Raw genomic sequence first — 18,722 nt, 5'->3', positions numbered from 1 at the left:
CGGGGTTTCACCATATTGACCAGGATGGTCTCGATCTCTTGACCTCGGGATCCACCCGCCTCGGCCTCCCAAAGTGCTGGGATTACAGGCGTAAGCCACCGCGCCCGGCTTTTTTTTTTTTTTAAAGGAATCTCACTCTGTCCGCAGGCTGGAGTGCAGTGGCTCAATCTCGGCTCACTGCAACCTCTGTCTCCCAGGTTCAAGTGATTCTCCTGCCTCAGCCTCCTGAGTAACTGGGACTACAGGCATGCACCACCGTGCCCAGCTAATTTTTGTGTTTTTAGTAGAGATGGGGTTTCACCATGTTGGCCAGGATGGTCTCAATCTCCTGACTTTGTGATCCGCCCGCCTCGGCCTCCCACACTGCTGAGATTACAGGCATGAGCCACTGCGCCAGGCCTATTCCTTGGCTTAACATTAAAATTGATATCAACCCATATAAATGTCAGTAAGGTTTACAAGTTACAGGAGTGTCTCTACCAACTAGAAGTAAAATCTGCCCAGTGAACAGATCCTAAGTTACAATGTTGCAATAGGAAGTTTGGGAGAATCAGTTTGAAGTAATCTCCCTGTCAGTGATATGAGAACTGCAAAGTGACAAAAAAAAAAAAAAAAAAAAAGAAAAAAGAAAAAAAAAATGAAGTCATCTCCGAATTCATAATTTCAGGTTTGCTGAGCTACAGAGCTATACTCAGCTCAACTTCAGACCTATACAAGATGCTAAATGTGACATTGTCATTGAAAAACCAACATATTTCATGAAATTAGATGCAGGTGAGGAGTTATTTTGTCTGTTATTTATGTATTTGTTAATGAGATTTTATTCTTTTTTTTGGATGCAGTAATTCTCTATGAATGTTTTGGAAGCAGCATGACAAAGAGTAGATTTGTTTTTTGCTTTCCTCTCTGAAGAAGGAGTTGAACTAGTTTGAACTTTTCATTATTTTGTACCTTTGGCATTTGAGAAGAAACTTTCATATTTATATCAAAGGACTTATTTCAGAATTTGATATTTCAAAATCAAAGGACTAGAGAAGGCTTATTTATATCTTTTGTAACTAAATTTACTCCATCTGGTTTGTCTAATCATTTGATTTAGGTTGTCTTTCATTAAAAGATGTTTAAAATCAAAAGCCGGGCCGGATGTAGTGGCTCACACCTCTAATCATAGCACTTTGGGAGGCCGAGGTGGGCGGATCATGAGGTCAGGAGATCGAGGTCATCCTGGCCAACTTGGTGAAACCCCATCTCTACTAAAAAAAAATACAAAAAATTAGCTGGGTGTGGTGGCGTGTGCCTGTAGTCCCAGCTACTTGGGAGGCTGAGGCAGGGGAATTGCTTGAACCAGGGAGGCAGAGGTTGCAGTGAGCCAAGATTGTGCCACTGTACTCCAGTCTGGCGACAGACAGAACACAACTCTGTGGGCAGTGGAAAAGAAAGATCAAAAGCCATGTCTATAGTATGGGTGGGAAAGAAATGTCCATGACCTGCCCTGGAAACTTTCTATAGTATTTCCATGACTAAAGTGAACTTAAAATTACTTTTTTTTTTTTTTTTTTTAAGACAGAGTCTCGCTGTGTCACCAGGCTAGAGTGCTGTGGTGCAATCTCAGCTCACTGCAACCTCCGCCTCCCAAGTTCAAGCAATTCCCCTGGTTTAGCCTCCCCAGTAGCTGGATTATAGGTGCATGCAACCACGCCCAGCTAATTTTTGTATTTTTAGTAGGGACGGGGTTTCACCATGTTGGCCAGGATGGTCTTGATCTCTTGACCTTATGATCCGCCCACCTCAGCCTCCCAAAGTGCTAGGATTACAGGTGTGCACCACCACGTCTGGCCCGTGAACTTAAAAGTCTTCTGGAAGTTACCACTGTAACTTATTATTGAAATAAAATTAAAATTATCTTCTCATTTATACTTATAGCTTGTCTCTCAGCTTGCAAGCAGAGCTTTAACTTTGTGAACTAGTTACACTGGAGAGGAGAAACACAGATTGTACTACATTATCTCTCTCATTATGTGAGACAGGGATTACTGTGCTGGATCATAGCAAAATTCATGAGAGATTGGGCTTACAGTGAAATATAGAGAGCCTCTGTCACAAATATTTCAGAATTACTATAATTTATTGAGCATAGTTTTAATGTGCTCTGCCTTCTGAAGTCATAATTCTTATATTATAAAGTATTAAATTCAGAAATCAGACAAGTTTAGGTTTTTGAGATAAGAGCAAGTAAAAATGCTATGTTCCACGTTTTGGCTTATTTTTAAAATATGCAGATTAAAAAGGGGCAAAGAAAACACTGATCTGCCTGTAAAAGTGGCAAATATGTGTGAGCTATTAAATTTATGCAGGTACCTACACAATAAAGTATATAAAGTGAGAATAATAGGCTAGGGTAGACATGTGCCATTTCCTTCCTATATTTATAACTCTACTTTTTTCTTCTAAATTGTACTGTTTTCCAATTTTCCTTTCCTTTCTTTAGAGATAGCGTCTTGCTCTATTGCCCAGACTGGAGTACAGTGGCGTGATCTTAGCTCACTGCAGCCTTAACCTCCTGGTCTCAAGTGATTCTCCCACCTTGGCCTCTCAGGTAGCTGGGACCAGAGGCATGCACCAGTATGTCGGCCTCATTTTTAAAAAATTTTTATAAAGGCAAGATCTCACTGTGTTGCTCAGGCTGGTCTTGAACTCCTGGGCTCAAGTGATCCTCCTACCTTGTCCTCCCAAAGTTCTTGGTTGATAGGTGTAAACAACTGTGCCTGGCTCAGTTTTCCTTTTCATTAACTCATACCTTAGGAAAACGAGCCTTCTACAGATCAAGACACATTAGAGGGCACATTTCTCAAGGATGGAGCTTACATTTTCTTCTCTGTGTATAAATTCTTGCAGCCCAAGCACTGTTCTATGCCTGTTGCATTCCCCAGTAACTGTTAGGAACTCACTAAATGTTACATGAAAGAGCTCATGTGTGCTTATGGTTAACCTGGGAAAAGAGGATGGATTCTGATAGAACTTTATTTTTCTTGTTAATTTGAAAATATATTCTTTGCCCAGATTTTTCTGGGTGAAAAAATTAGCCCTTCCAAACAATCATTTAAGATTCCAGGCTGAAAGAAACAGAGTATTTTTATACTATTATTTCTGGTACACAGTGTTATTTTTCACTGTGGGAATGAAGTCAGAATATTTTATGATGTCTGCTTTTGAGAGTCCCTGTTTTTCTTTTACTCAAACTTTTCCCACCTTTAAAATGCTTGCTCTAAGTGTCCATTCTTGGAATTTCATCCCATTTTAGGTTTGTACATTTCCAGGATGAATACTGGGTCCTGCATGCTTAAGTGGAGAGGGTGCACGTTCTGTTTCTTTTTAATGAATGACATGTGAACTTACAAATAGTGGCACCCACAGCCCTCTCCTCTCTATCTGACCTAGCGGGATCTAGCTAGTCTTCCTTCAGGGCTTTTTATGTGCCTGGCACTGGGATGGGTACTTTAAGATGTATTATCTTTGGGTTTCTCATAATAAAGCTGGCACTCAGGTAACTATTTCCCATTTCTATAGAGAAGCTAAAACTTAGGGACTTTATGAACTCATCTGAGAATGTTGCGCATGAATGGCCATGCTGGAATTCAACCCAGTTCTTCTTACTCCAGAATTCCTTCCGTTTCAATCAGAACACAAAACATTCACCTCTTTTATATGATAGTTGGTTAGTGTTTTTCCAGGAATGATAAAAGTAATGATTAAATAGGGAAAAAAGAGACAGGAATGAAAATTACCAAAATGTTAGTTGCCGTCATTGCCAGTACTTCCATGATGAACAGATGTTGCTTAATTGACTTTTTTTTTTTTTTTTTTTTTTTTGAGACAGAGACTCACTCTGTCACCCAGGCTGGAGTGCAGTGGTGTGATCTTGGCTCACTGCAACCCCCTCCTCCCCGGCTCAAGCAAATTCTCCTGCCTCAGTCCTCTGAGTGGCTGGGGTTGCAGGCAGGTACCACCAGGCCTGGCTAATTTAGTAGAGATGGGGTTTTACCATGTTGGCCAGGCTGTGCTCTACCTGTTGTTGACCTCAAGTGATCTACCTGCCTTGGCCTTCTAAAGTGCTGTGATTACAGATGTGAGCCAGTGCGCCTGGCCCCTTAGTTGACTTTAAAAAGTAAATGATCAAGCTAGGCATGGTGGTGCATGCTACCTTAGCAAGACCCCACCTCTGATAAAAAAAAATAAATAAAATCAGAAGAAATAATGAATTGTCTTCATGACTGTAGTTTACTCAGTTTTGAGTTAAATAGACCTACCTTGTTATTTTCTGGGAACTTAATGATCACTTGTTACTTGGGATATATGGGAAAATGCATTCCTGATTTTAAATAACCAATTTTAGAGTGACTTTTGAAACCCAGTCAGACCGTAAATTGAGGACTACCTATGTATGTAGATGATTTCATGTTTGAAAGAAAAAATACCTGTTATTTTTGTCCCCATTTATTTAAACCAAAATTCTCTTAAACTGTAAATAGATAGGATTGAATAAAACTTGCTTACTCCTGTGCTCTTTGGTGTTAACGTAGTTTTGTTTTCCAACACTAGGTGTTAACATGTATCACCACTTCTGTGATTTCATCAATCTTTATATTACCCAGCACGTTAATAACTCATTCAGTACTGATGTGTACATCGTGATGTGGGACACCGTAAGTAAGAATGTGCTCTCTGCTTCAGCACTGTCTTTCCCTTGTATAAGTGTGTGACTCTCATCTTGTGAAACAGAATTTTCGAAGACACATACATTTAAACATACACACCTGCACATATGTGGATGGGTGTGAATTTATCTGTATATACATGCATTGACATGTACATATACATATAGGCAGATACGTAGGTATGTGTGTACCTTTGTTCTTTGAATTTTAGAATGAGGCAGTAGGAAAGGTTTCTTTCCCTTTCTAGGTGAGTGGAGCTCCAAAGGCCAGAGATTCAGTGACTTTGGCTCAGTGTTCTTCTGCGACAGATATATGAAAGACTGCCATTCATCTAGGCACGGTGGCTCATGCCTATAATCCCAGCACTTTGGGATCACTTGAGGCCAGGATTTTCGAGAGCAGCCTGACCAACATGGGGAAACCTTGTTTCTACTAAAAATACAAAAATTAGCTGGATGTGGTGGCACACACATGTAGTCCCAGCTAATTAGGAGGCTGAGATCAGAGAATCACTTGAATCTGGGAGGTGGAGGTTGTACTGATCCAAGATCATGGCACTGCATTGCAACCTGGGTAATAGCAAGACTCTGTCTCAAAAAAAAAAAAAAAAAAATGGCTGTCATTCGCTCAACCTCTATAACCTGTGTTAGAAGTGCTTTCCTCTGTTTACTTTTTGGCCTCTTGCATTTACTGTTTGCCTTTGCTTAATAGCAGCTTCCTCGTTACTATGTCCTTTGTGCTAAATTATGCTGTGTGTTTCAGTTCACTCTATAGGGCAGGTCTTAGGCATGCACATAAATACATCTGTTGAGTGACACCTGCTGTTTACTTGTTTTTAGTGCAGTCTTTTTTTTCCTTCTCTCTCTTTGCCTGCCTTTTCCCTACTTCTTCCCATATCTGGCCCCTCTACCTGCTGAGGAAACCCCAAGATGTGCCCCAGTGTCTTCAGCTGTGAAATGAGATAATGACATTTACCTAGGTGTCATTTTGAGAATGAACCATATAGTGTGTGAACAGTCACAGTGCCTGGTACACAGTACTTGTGCTTTGAATGTTAACTGTGACAATTACAATAAGGAGAATAAATGGTTTGTAGTGTACATGAGAGAGGTTGCCTAAACGGGGAAGTTGGAACACCCACCTGGGGGTCATCTAATGTTCTACTCAACATTTGGACTGACAAGACACTCATATGCTCAGCTCTTGGTGTGAGACTATTCAGGATTACATTGCAAGGGAATCACAGCTTGCTGGCAGGGCAGCCTCAGGTGTTTCCAGAGGGCATGCTAGTAGTTCATACAGCACAGATCAGCTGCAAGGAGACAAGATTCATCTGGGGGAGGTACAGGCAATGCCTTGGCTTACGAGCCTCATATCCTGCAGGGGCCAACATCTCCTGACACTACTGCATTGGAAAAGCCCCAGGATCCCTGAAAGACATGCCAGGTTCCAGGAGTCAGTGGACTCAGGGAATCTGAAACATGGCTTTCCCAGTGCAGAAGCAATTTACCTATCAAGCATCTTTTTAGATCAGAAGCAATGTTGCCTAGGCACATGGTTGACACAAGCTGTCTTCATTTCCAGAGAGCCGAGTTAGCCAGTTAACAGAAGGTCAAATTCTCATGCAGAAGGAGAGAGTTTTGCTGACCCCTTTTTCACCGATCAGAGGCTTGTAGTAGAGCTGCGTAGAAAGGTTTTCAGGGTCACTGCTCCCTAGACTTTGAGTTAGATTTGACATCTGATGAGACTGTAATTCTTGGCATGTTAATACTTTCTTTCATTTTCCATCTGTATGCATTTACATTTCCCTCTTGTATTTCAGTTTTGCTGCCACCACAGTTTCATTTCTTGGAAATGTTTTGTGAGCAAAGGGAACAACACTTCCTTTCTTTTCTTCTTTTTGTGTCAGTGCAGTCAGGCCACAGTCACCAGCCATGAGAGGCCCTAAATGTTTAACTCGGGGCTGTTTTGCCCTTTCTAAGCAAAGCTATTTTTAAATTTTGTAATTAACATAAATGATGTTATTTAATTTCATGCTCATGACCCCTCATGTACTTTAGTTTTCATTAGCTTATTTTATAGACAAGAAGCCGAGGCCTGAGCAGCCGGTGAGTGTTCTAAGATGATGTAGTCAGTGAAGGTGGAACCAAGGATTCCATCCAGGCAGCCTGACTCCAGACCTGGGCTTGGACATCACAGTGCTCTATCATCTTCCTAAAGTCCTGTGAAGAGGACTCTACCTAAGTTGCCAGACTAAGTTGACATAAAGTTTATCAGATGTCTTCCAGAAGCTTCCTTGTACCTGTTGCATACTTTTCCACGTCTACCTCAAATGGACTAAGCTATAGTGAGCCAGCTTCTACAACCCTCCCCTTCTCTGTGCCTGCCGGAGTAGGATACACAGCCACCATGAAGACCCCAGGTTACTCAGTCAGCTGAGCACAAGACATGAGGGCAGTCTGACTTCAATTCTGGCACAGATAAGCAGGATGGGTGTTGCCCAGCAGGGTGGCTGCTCGGTGTTACCCCTCTCCTTGGCCACTCCCTGTGCATATGTTTTAAACCTGCACTCTTGGTCAAAGAGGCTTTTGCCATTTACTCAGCCAGGTTCTCAGAACAGGCAACTCTGCCAGATTACTCCAGAATTCAGGCCCACAGAAGATGGTAGGTTGGATGGGGATGGTGCCAAGCAAGGGTTTTTGTGGCTACTGTTTCTCTTTTGTTGGTAAGGACTTACGTTAAGCAGCACTGTCACCTGCAGGGTGACTGTGACATGAATCCCCCTCAGTGGATGGTGTTCTCGGAGTCCTGTTGGTCTGGGATGAGCAATTTGCCCAGGAAAGAGCAGGGAGGTAGTAGCTGTGACTACAGATCATGTCTTGGTGATTTTCCCAACAGTTCCCACAAGGAAGCCTATGGGGCCTTCCCTTTCCTCCTTGAAAAACTCTGCAGTTTACTCCCTTCAGCATGTGGCCTCCTCAGTGGGATGGGCAAGGCCACCAACCTGCAAACATGCATAGAAGGACCCATCTTCAGATGCCTCTCTGGGCACAGCAGGGCCGCTCTTATCAAACAGAATAAATAAGAGGGGAAATTACTGTAGGCTTTCCACATTTGCTTATGCTGAGAAGTAGTATAGCTTTATGATTATTTTGTTTGTTTTTCAGACGGAATCTTGCTGTGTTGCCCAGGCTCCAGTGTAATGTCCCGATATTGGCTCACTGTAAGCTCCGCCTCCCAGGTTCAAGCGATCCTCCTGCCTCAGCCACCCCAGTAGCTGGGATTACAGTGTGTGCCACCACACCTGGCTCATTTTTGTATTTTTAGTAGAGACAGGGTTTCACCATGTTGACCAGGCTGGTTTCAAACTCCTGATCGCAGGTGATCCGCCCACCTTGGCCTCCCAAAGTGCTGGGATTACAGGCATGAGCCACTGCATTCAGCCATGATTACTTTTTAAATTATGAAAGTAATACCTGCTTATAATGAGTTCAGACAACACAGAAGTATGCAAAGTTTTTAAAAAAGCCTCCTTCTTCCGCTTCTCCAATTCCCTGTTCCCCCAAGGGTAACTGCAATTAACGTGTGTGAGTCCCTTGCAAGAGTCTTTTTGTTTTAATAAGTACAAATATGTCACCCAGGCTTAAGTCCAGGAATATGATCCTAGCTCGCTGCAGCCTTGCTTTCCTGGGCTCAGGTGATCGTCCTGCCTCAGCCTCCCAAGTAGCCAAGACTACAGGTGCATGCCACCATACCTGGCTATTTTTTTTCTATGTATATGTTATAATAGTATATATATATAGTTATATATAGATCTATATATATACTATATGTGTGCGTTTATGTATATAATATATGTTACTGTCTTCTGATTTGACATCTGGCTAATATTTAAATTTATTTCCTGTAGAGACAAGATCTTGCTATGGTACCCAGATTGGTCTTTGATATGGTTTGGCTGTGTCCCCACCAAACCTCAACTTGAATTGTATCTCCCAGAATTCCCACATGTTGTGGGAGGGACCTAGGGGAAGGTAATTGAATCATAGGGGCCAGTCTTTCCCACGTTATGCTTGTGATAGTGAATAAGTCTCATGAGATCTGATGGGTTTATCAGGGGTTTCTGCTTTTGCTTCTTCCTCATTTTCCCTTAGACCACCATGTAAGAAGGGCCTTTCCCCTCCCACCATTTTTCTGAGGCCTCCCCAGCCATGTGGAACTGTAAGTTCAATGAAACCTCTTTTTCTTCCCAGTCTTGGGTATATCTTTATCAGCAGCCTGAAAATGGTCTAATACAGAAATTGGGTACCAGTAGAGTGGGGCGTTGCTGAAAAGATACCTGAAAATGTGGAAGCAACTTTGGAACTGGTTAACAGGCAGAGATTGGAACAGTTTGAAGGGCTCAGAAGAAAACAGGAAAATGCCAGAAAGTTTGGAACTTCTTAGAGACTTGTTGAATAACTTTGCCCAAAATGCTGATAGTGATATGGACAATAATATCCAGGCTGAGGTGGTCTCAGATGGAGATGAGGAACCTGTTGGGAACTGGAGGAAAGGTGACTCTTGTTTTGTTTCAGCAAAGAGACTCGTGGCATTTTGGTCCTGCACTAGAGATTTGTGGAACTTTGAACTTGAGAGAGATGATTTAGGGTATTTGGCAGAAGAAATTTCTAAGCAGCAAAGCATTCAAGAGGTGCTGTTAAGAAAATTTGCAGCTTGACTATGCGATACAAAATAAAAACCCATTTTCTGGGGAGAAATTCAAGCCAGCTGCAGAAATTTTCATGAATACCAAGGAGCCTAATGTTAATCCTCAAGACTATGGGGAATATGACTCCAGGCCATGTCAGAAACCTTTACAGCAGCTCCCCCCTGGGGGCCCAGGAGGAAAAAGTGGTTTTGTGAGCTGTGTCCAGGGTCCCTGTGCTGTGTGCCCCAGCTACTTCTGCTGTGGCTGCAAGGGGTCAACGTACAACTGGGCCTGTGGTTTCAGAGGGTGGAAGCCCCAGGCCTTGGCAACTTCCATGTGGTGTTGAGCGTGCAGTGCACAGAAGTCAAGAATTGAGGTTTGGGAACCTCTGCCTAGATTTCAGATGTATGGAAACGCCTAGATGCTGGGGCAAAAATTTGCTGCAGGGGCAGGGCTCTCATGCAGAACCCCTGCTAGGGCAGTGTGGAAGGGAAATGCGGGGTTGGAGTCCCCACACAGTGGTGTTGCCCTAGTGGAGCTGTGAGAAGAGGGCCACCATTCTCCAGACCCCAGAATGGTAGATCCACTGACAGCTTGAACTGTGCGCCTGGAAAAGCCGCAGACACTCAATGCCCACCTGTCAGAGCAGCCAGGAGGGAGATAGTACCCTGCAAAGCCACAGGAGCAGAGCTGCCCAAGACCATGGGAACCTACCTTGTGCATCAGCGTAACCTGGATGTGAGACCTTGAGTCAAAGGAGATCATTTTGGAGCTTTAAAGTTTGACTGCCCCTCTAGATTTTGGACTTTCGTGGACCCTGTAACCCCTTTGTTGTGGCCAATTTCTCCCATTCGGAATGGCTATGTTTACCCAGTACTGGTACCCCCATCGTATCTAGGAAGTAACTAGCTTGCTTTTGGTTTTACAGACTCATAGGCGGAAGGGACTTGCCTTTTCTCAGATGAGACTTGGACTGTGGACTTTTGGGTTAATGCTGAAATGAGTTAAGACTTTGGGGGACTGTTGGGAAGGCATCGTTGGTTTTGAAAGGTGAGGACACAAAATTTAGAGGAGCCAGGGGCAGAATGATACAGTTTGGCTGTGTTTCCACCAAACCTCAACTTGAATTTTATCTTCCAGAATTCCTGTGTTTTATGGGAGGGACCCAAGGGGAGGTAATTGAATCACCGGGCCGGTCTTTCCCATGCTATTCTCGTGGTAGTGAATAACTCTCAGGAAATCTGATGGGTTTATCAGGGGTTTCCGCTTTTGCTTCATCCTAATTTTCTCTTGCTGTTGCCATTTAAGTGCCTTTCACCTCCCACCATGATTTTGAGGCCTCCCAAGCCATGTGGAACTTTAAGTCCAATTAAACTTTTTCTTCCCAGCCTAGGGTATGTCTTTATCAGTGGCGTGAAAGTGGACAGATACAGTCCTGAACTCCTGGCCTCAAGTGATCCTCCTGCCTCAGCCTCCCAGAGCACTGGGATTACAGCCATAAGCCACCATGCCTGGCCAATATGTTTATATTCTTATGGAAAATATACTCTCTGTCTCATACTGCCACCTTAATATTATCTCCAGAACATCTTTCTAAGTCAGTACATTTAGGGCTATACTTGCTGTAGGTGTCACGTGGTGTTCTATTCAATAGATGTTTTGGAAGTTGGATCCCTTATTCAGTGCATGCATTCATTTCCCGTCCCCATATCACATTTAGTTTTGTTTCAGTTCTTTGCTATTTACTGAAATGTGACTACAAGTACATATGTCCTTTCAATATACCTGTATCTTCACATGCTTATCCTAGCATTTCGGTAGGACAGATTCCTGTAAGTGAATTTCTAAGTCATAGATTATGTGCATGTTTAAATTTGAGACATACTAAAGGAGATCTTGTGTCGTCTTGAAGACTATCCAAATATTCTTCAACATGAGTGTAGGAAGAAGCCCCTCCTTCCCTCTTGGTAGATAATTTGGATTTGGGGAACATGGAAAAGAAGCTTCCGGAGGTGGTTCTTACTAAATAATGTGTGACTTCCCTGAGGAAGGATCAGTCAGGATTACTGTATTTCATTATTAAAATTTCCTTTCAAACATCTTATTTTATCTGAAGTATTTTATCTCAGGAAACTGTCTAGAATCACTTCTTTTAATTGTCCTTTATTTATTATTGAGCCAGAACAGGGACCTTTCATTTTAGATGGTGTTGAGAAGGGCCTTTCTTAGAATGGCATTGGAGGAACATTGAAGGAAGGATTTTTTTTTTTTTTTTTTTTTTTTTTTAATCATTACATCTAACAGATCTCAATAACTTTGAAATAACTAATATGTGCCACGTAAAATTTTTAAAATCTGAGAAAAGAATGCCATAAAGGTAAAAAGACATGAACATAATGAATGTAATGTATAACTAACTATAGATCTTGAATGTAATGCTGCAATGCGTATTTCTGAATTCTACTGGCTGAATTTTTTAATCTAAGTGAAACCACTTAAAAATTAATTGATCTTCCTCCTCTTAGCTGATGGAGCTCATAATTAACTACTTTTCAAAAAAGAAATGAGGCTGGGCATAGTGGCTCACACCTATAATTCCAGCACTTTGGGAGGCCGAGGTGGGCCCATCACTTGAGCTCAGGAGTTTGAGACTAGCCTGGCCAATATGGTGAAACCCGGTCTCTACCAAAAAATACAGAAATTAGCTGGGTATGGTGGCGTGCACCTGTAATCCTACCTTTTTGGGCAGCTGGAGCAGGAGAATTGCTTGAACTTGGGAGGTGGAGGTTGCAGTGAGCCCAGGTCATGCCACTGCACTGTAGCCTGGGCGACAGGACAAGACTCCATCTCCAAAAAATAAATAAAATAAAATTAAAATAAAAATGCATGTGGTAAATATGCTAGAAAGAACTAGTTCCCACTGAGAAGCAGCTGTCAGATGGAGCTGGCAGCACAGGCTGGGTTGAATCCCAGCTCTGTAACTCAACTACTCTGCAATGTAGGCAAATGACTTAAAATTGTGTCTCAGTTTCCTCATCTACAAAACAGTGAAAATGATATTATCTACTCATTAGGCTTGTGGGTGGCTTAATGTGCACTAATAATGTCAAGTGCCCCAGAACAGTGCCTGGAGTACAGGAAGCGTGCAGGATGCTATTGTTGTTATATTATATAAAGGTGTTATTGACACCATTAATATTAGTGTGAAATTGTCACTTTTTATTCACTAGTCAATGGGTGGGGGGACATTTCATAGAATTACATACATTATAAAGTTTTATTTTATTAGAGACAAGGTCTTGCTCTGTTACCCAGGCTGGAGTATACGGCATGATCATAGCTCACTGCAGCCTTAAATTTCAAGGCTCAAGTAATCTTCCCACCTTTGCCTCCCAAAGTGCTGGGATTACAGGCATGAGCTACTGACCAGTCTATATTTTTAATGTTAAAACTCTTATTTTTTTTTTTGAGACGGAGTTTCGCTCTTGTTTGCCGGGCTGGAGTGCAATGGCGCAATCTTGGCTCACTGCAACTTCTGCCTCCCTGGTTCAAGCGATTGATTCTCCTGTCTCAGCCTCCCCAGTAGCTGGGATTACAGGCACATGCCACCATGCCCAGTTAATTTTTGTATTTTTTAGTAGAGATGGGGTTTTATCATATTGGCGATCTGCCCGCCTTGGCCTCCCAAAGTGCTGGGATTATAGGCATGAGCCACCATGCCTGGCCAATGTTAAAACCTTCAACCCATTTTCTTGTTCTGAAATTTTTTTCCAAAGCATATTTCATTCACTGTGATGGCTTTTGCACACTGAACATAATAGAGTGTGTACAAACGGTGACATATGTATGTGTTGTATGAATAATTTAGGTAAGATGTTTACAGGAAGAAACCCTGAATTACAGCTTCAAAGATGTGAGAAGAAAAAGAGTGAAGGTAGAAAAATGAAACATTGTTAATGGCTAAGATTATAACTGTGATAATTATTTCTGATGATATTTCATCAGATTAGGCATTTGCTCAGGCCCAAGATGAAGATCCATTTTGTCTGTATGGATTTTATGAACTCGTGTAGGATTGTTAGTTTTTAACACTAACAGGCAAATTCAGGTGTTTTGTTGCATCTTTGAAAAGTCATGTTGTATGCTTTTATTGCCCTAATACCTTGTTTTGTTTCTACTTTCAGAGTTCTTACGGATATGGTGACCTATTCTCTGACACATGGAATGCATTTACTGATTATGACGTTATACATTTGAAAACTTATGATTCTAAAAGGGTACTGGAAATTTTCCTGAAATGTCTGAATGAATATCTGTTGTGTGCAGATGACTCGCTCATAAACATTTATTATGAGCTCCTATTAGCCATCACCACTGATTTCTGAATTTCCTTTATTATAATTAGAATCCTCAGTGTTGTTAATCATGCAGCCTTTGAAAACTTTTTTCTATAATTTTTCCAAAAATATGAATTCTGTTCTCTTTGATTGAAATAGTGTGCTATTCAATCTTACTGCAACATGGAGATTAATTAAAATCTATTTTTCAAAATTATAAGTGCTATTTTGGTGTGAAGGGTGCAAATTGCATCCTCTTATCTTTTAATATCTCTTTGTTCTTAGGTGTGTTTTAAAGAAGCTGTTTTTTCATTACTCCCCCGTATGAGGTATGGGCTGTTCTATAATACTCCTCTGGTAAGCACAATTAGCATTTATATTTACAGATATTATTCTTGATAGATTTTAAGATAACATTTGTATGTAATTTGACAGTGTCTTAAATTACAATACAGAGTATTCACTGTAATATGAACTGGTGTTTTTATTTTAGATATCTGGCTGTCAAAATACTGGACTATTCAGGGCATTTTCCCAGCATGTGCTACACAGACTAAACATCACACAAGAAGGACCCAAGGTAATGGATACACTGTGGATTCTGAGGTGGGCTTGAGTTTTCTTCCCTAATAAAAATCAATACTATCTTTTCAGAAACAGAAATAATCAGGAGACTGTGTTTTTGTGTTAACATTTTCTGGGGAGGCTAAGGCAGGTGGATCACTTGAGTCCAGGATTTCAAAACCAGCCTTGCCAACATGGTAAAACTCTATCTCTACAAAAAATACAAAAATTAGCCAGATGTGGTAGCATGCACCTGCAGATCCAGCTACTCAGGAGTCTGGGGCATGAGAATCGCTTGAACCTAGGAGGCAGAGGCTGCAGTGAGCCCCGATTATGCCTTTGCACACCAGCCTGGGTGACAGAGCAAGAGTCTGTCCCCCTAAAAAAACCAAAAACATTTTCTGACCTAGAGTCCTCTGAAACCAGGCGTCAAAAACCTATGAAAGAGAAGATAAGGAATATTATAAGAATGCTTCCTCCTGCCTTCCTTTCCCCCTTCATTGGCTGTATCCCCCTCACCTCCCTACATCTTCATCTAACCTACACAACCCCTGCCAAGAAATTCACCCACCCAGCCAAACAGATAATGTGATGAGCTGGTTTTTGCCTTCAGTAGCTAAAGTGGATATATTTTTATTCCCTGAGAATGGTGAAGGAATCAGGCTAAAAAAGAATAGTTCATTAATGTATCCTGGTTGAGTTTCCTCTCTTTGTGAAATTACATTTTAGTTTCAGATGTTCATTCATCTACCCAGACATTTACAGTGTTATTTTGCTATTTCATTTTGATTACAGGATGGAAAAATTCGAGTCACCATTCTTGCACGGAGCACGGAATACCGGAAAATCCTAAACCAAAATGAGGTTAGTTTTTGGTATGCATCTTTAATGCCTTCATATTGAATTTGCCTTCCCAGGACTACTGTGGTTTGTTTTTTTTCACATTACATTAAAAGCTTTGGTTTAAAACTATTAGTTTTGAGAAAAGTTTGATGGCCTCTATCTAGTTCATTTATTGGATTTGAATTTCTAGTGAGATTCACCAAACCACCCGTGGACAAACTAGCTTTGCCTTATAGTAAATGTTCATCTGCATCAACTCAGCATGGGAAAAGCTATCTGAATCTTGCCTTTACTGCAGTAGAGGGCATCTGGACAAACGAGTAGCAAAAATGCAAGACTTTCTTTTGCATAGTTGATGCAAAAAATGGCATCAATCCTGTGGTATCAGTGGCAGATTAAGTTGCAAGAGTCTCTATCCTCTTACGTGACTATGTCTTAGAAACTGCATTTCAGGCATCCCGACTCATTTCAGTAGCACCAACTCATAAATTATATTTAACCTCAATGAGATCACCATGCAAGGCTACTACCTACAACATCATGGCCTGAAGATAGCCTCGCAGTAGTAAGAATTTATTCCACAATAATTAATTGAGCACCTGCTATGTGCCAGGCCATGTTCTAGGCCCTGCCCTCATGGAGCTTACACACCAGAGGTGAGGGACAGATAAGCAGCAAGTAAAGAAGTCAGTAAGTATGGTGATGTTAGGCAGTGATAAGTGTTTCAAAGGATATGAACCTGGGTGATGTCATAGAGACTGGGGATGTGAATGGAAGGGGGTTGGCAGTCAGGCGAGAGCATTCAAAGAGGCGCTGCTTAGACTGAGACCTAATCAGAGATGAATCTAGCAAGAGAAAGAGCCTCCTGGGCAGAGGTAAATGAGCTGTCAGTATTCTAGAAACAGAGAGAATACCCCAATATGGCTGTAGCGTCGTGAGAGAAGTGGGGTGATAATCCAAGCACTCAGAGAAGTAGGGCATGGTGCAGGGAGGCACAGATCAGATCAGCCTCCTAGACCTTAGCAGGAGAGGGATTTTATTCCCATGAAATTGTAAGTAGGGTGTTGTCAGTAGAATGTCTCTTCCTCCTCCCTGCAAAAGATGTCCACATCCAAATCCTTGGAACCTGTAAACCGGTTAGGTTACATGGCAAAGGGAAAGTAAGGTTGTGGATAGAATTAAGGTCCCCAACCAACTAACGTTAAAGTAAGGAGATTATCCTGGATTATCCATGTGAGCCCAGTAAAATCAGAAATGGGCCTTACACTCCATCCACCAGAGAACTTTTGCCTCTGTCTGGAAAACTTTTTTCTTCACCGGATTGTTCTCATTGGTCAGATCTCAGTTCATCATTTCCTTAAAAGTGGGAGAGGGAGGCAGGAAAGAGTCAGAGAAGGAGATATAAGGGAAGTGGGGCCAGAGATGCCATGTTGCTGGCTTTGAAGATAGATCGGGCATGCCTTGAGCCATGGAGTGTGGAGGGCTTCTAGAAGCTGGAAAAGGCAATTTTCCCTTCTTCCCTGGAGCCCGCAGGAGGAACACAACCCTGCTGACACCCTGATGTTAGCCCAGTGAGACCCATGTCAGGCTCCAATCCTGCAGAACTGTAAGGGGATCAATTTTGTTGTGTTAAGCTGCTAAGTTTGAGGCAGTTTGTTACAGCAGCAAATGGAAAACAAATACAGAGGGAGAGATGTGAGTTGACATTTATTTTTAAGTCATTCTGCCTGTAAGAGTTGAGAGCAGGGAGACTGATCAGAAGCTGTTCTTGTGGCCCGGGGAGAGCATTTAGCTAAAGTGATAACAGTAGAGATGACACGGTAGACAGATTCAAAATATATTTTGGAGATAGGATCTATGATACTTACTTTTGGAACATAAAAGTACATTCACGTTAGAGAAGGCCAGGAAAGGTATCAAGGATCAAGTGCGACTCGAGGCTTTTCACTTGAGCAGGTAAGTGGAAACAAAATGGAAAATAGTAGGAGGGAAGCGGGGGAGTCAGGTTTTGATGGGTAAAATATTTTACATAGACTAATTTGGCTGCCTAACAGGCTGATCAGAATTATGTAATTAACATCTCTTTCTAAGACCCATATGGATTACAGAGGACATGAACATATGGCATAATGAAGTGTTAATTGTAAGCTCTGTGGATGGAAGAAATGAGCAGTGTGTGTGTGGGTGTGTGTGTGTGTATTTGTATGTGTGTGTTTAAAGACCTAGAAATAAGAACATATCAAATAGTGCACTGTTGGGTATACAAATGGGAAGCCTCAGTAGCCAACAGGTCAACAGTATATATTGGTATAGACCATATGTATTGAGTGCTAATTGGGGGTCAAGCATATTATTATTGTTTTTTTTATTTTTTTATTTTTTTGAGATAGAGTCTTGCTCTGTCACCAGGCTGAAGTGCAGTGGCACGATCTCAGCTCACTGCAACCTCCGCCTCCCGGGGTCAAGTGATTCTCCTGCCTCAGCCTCCCGAGTAGCTGGGACTACAGGCGTGCACCACCACACCCAGCTAATTTTTGTATTTTTAGTAGAGACGGGGTTTCACCATCTTGGCCAGGATGGTCTCGATCTTTTGACCTTGTGATCTTCCCGCCTCGGCCTCCCACAGTGCTGGATTACAGGCATGAGCCACTGCGCCTGGCCCTAAAGTATATATTGTGTGCTTCTTTTGTACATTATGCCTCCCAACCCTCCCAGCAAACCCGTGAGGTAGGTATTGTATTATTGTCCTCTGTTCTAGACAAGGACACAGTGGTTAAAAAACATGCCTAAGGCCACCCAGCTGGTGATTAGAGTAACAGGGGCATGAGAGAAGGTAGTCGGGGACTGAAACTGCTTTCTTAGCCAGAGTGTGCTACTGCTAAAACAGCAAATAGACTTCAGAGGAGGTGGAATCTACCCCTGGCCCCTGTCCATCAGGAAGGGGCAGGCTGAGGAACAGCATCAGGCTGCTGCAGAGAAGTCCGGTAGAAAGATACAGTGCTGGTAGGTGCTTCAGTGCAGGGGTGAGGCCTTCAGATCCAGTCATGCACCTTGCCCAGATGATGGCAGCCAAAGGTGAAATTTGATCATTCAGCCCCCAACTCCAAGCCAAAGAGCACCCAGCTGGCTGCTTCTCTCCTGAGGATTGAATGTCACTAGAAAGGCAGCTCTCAGGCAGGGAAGAAAACATCTTTGGCCGTACTTCGATTAATAAATAGCTAATACAACCCAAATGGCCTCATTAAATCATGGCTTGTGGAATCCTGCCCAACTTCAGGGTTTGAATAGCCACTGGAAGCGTTAGGACCACCTTTCTTGTGCAACTAGAAGTCACGAAAAAGGGCATGCTTTCCCTGAGACCCTCGGCACGTGTGATTCCTTCTATGTGGGCAATCTCGTTAAAAGACCAAGGCTTATACCATCTGACTGATTCTCTCCTGTAAAACAGTTCTAATCTTCCTACTCCTTCCACTCTTTATAAGAGTTCAGGAGCTATCTGGAGAGAGAAATTTCCATGTCATGATTCTGTGTGTGTGTGTGTGTGTGTGTGTGTGTGTGTGTGTGTGTGTGTGT

General features: G+C 42.2%; 1 protein-coding gene across 8 annotated transcripts in view; it reads left to right on the top strand.

Moving 5' to 3' along the window:
• Positions 1 to 18,722, top strand: part of EOGT (EGF domain specific O-linked N-acetylglucosamine transferase) — a 40,631-nt gene that overhangs the window by 13,400 nt on the left and 8,509 nt on the right. For all 8 annotated transcript variants that reach the window (XM_032290440.1, XM_032290438.1, XM_032290441.1 and 5 more), the window contains 6 exons: positions 668 to 774; positions 4,600 to 4,703; positions 13,590 to 13,682; positions 14,028 to 14,099; positions 14,236 to 14,322; positions 15,102 to 15,170. In XM_032290440.1, the coding sequence (XP_032146331.1) occupies positions 668 to 774; positions 4,600 to 4,703; positions 13,590 to 13,682; positions 14,028 to 14,099; positions 14,236 to 14,322; positions 15,102 to 15,170 (532 nt within the window). The remainder of the gene's footprint in view (positions 1 to 667; positions 775 to 4,599; positions 4,704 to 13,589; positions 13,683 to 14,027; positions 14,100 to 14,235; positions 14,323 to 15,101; positions 15,171 to 18,722) is intronic.

This window comes from Sapajus apella, unplaced genomic scaffold (genome assembly GCF_009761245.1).
Source record: "Sapajus apella isolate SASKATOON/1434 unplaced genomic scaffold, GSC_monkey_1.0 scaffold23, whole genome shotgun sequence".
Taxonomy (NCBI): Eukaryota; Metazoa; Chordata; class Mammalia; order Primates; family Cebidae; genus Sapajus; species Sapajus apella.
This window is presented reverse-complemented; position numbering and strand designations above follow the sequence as displayed.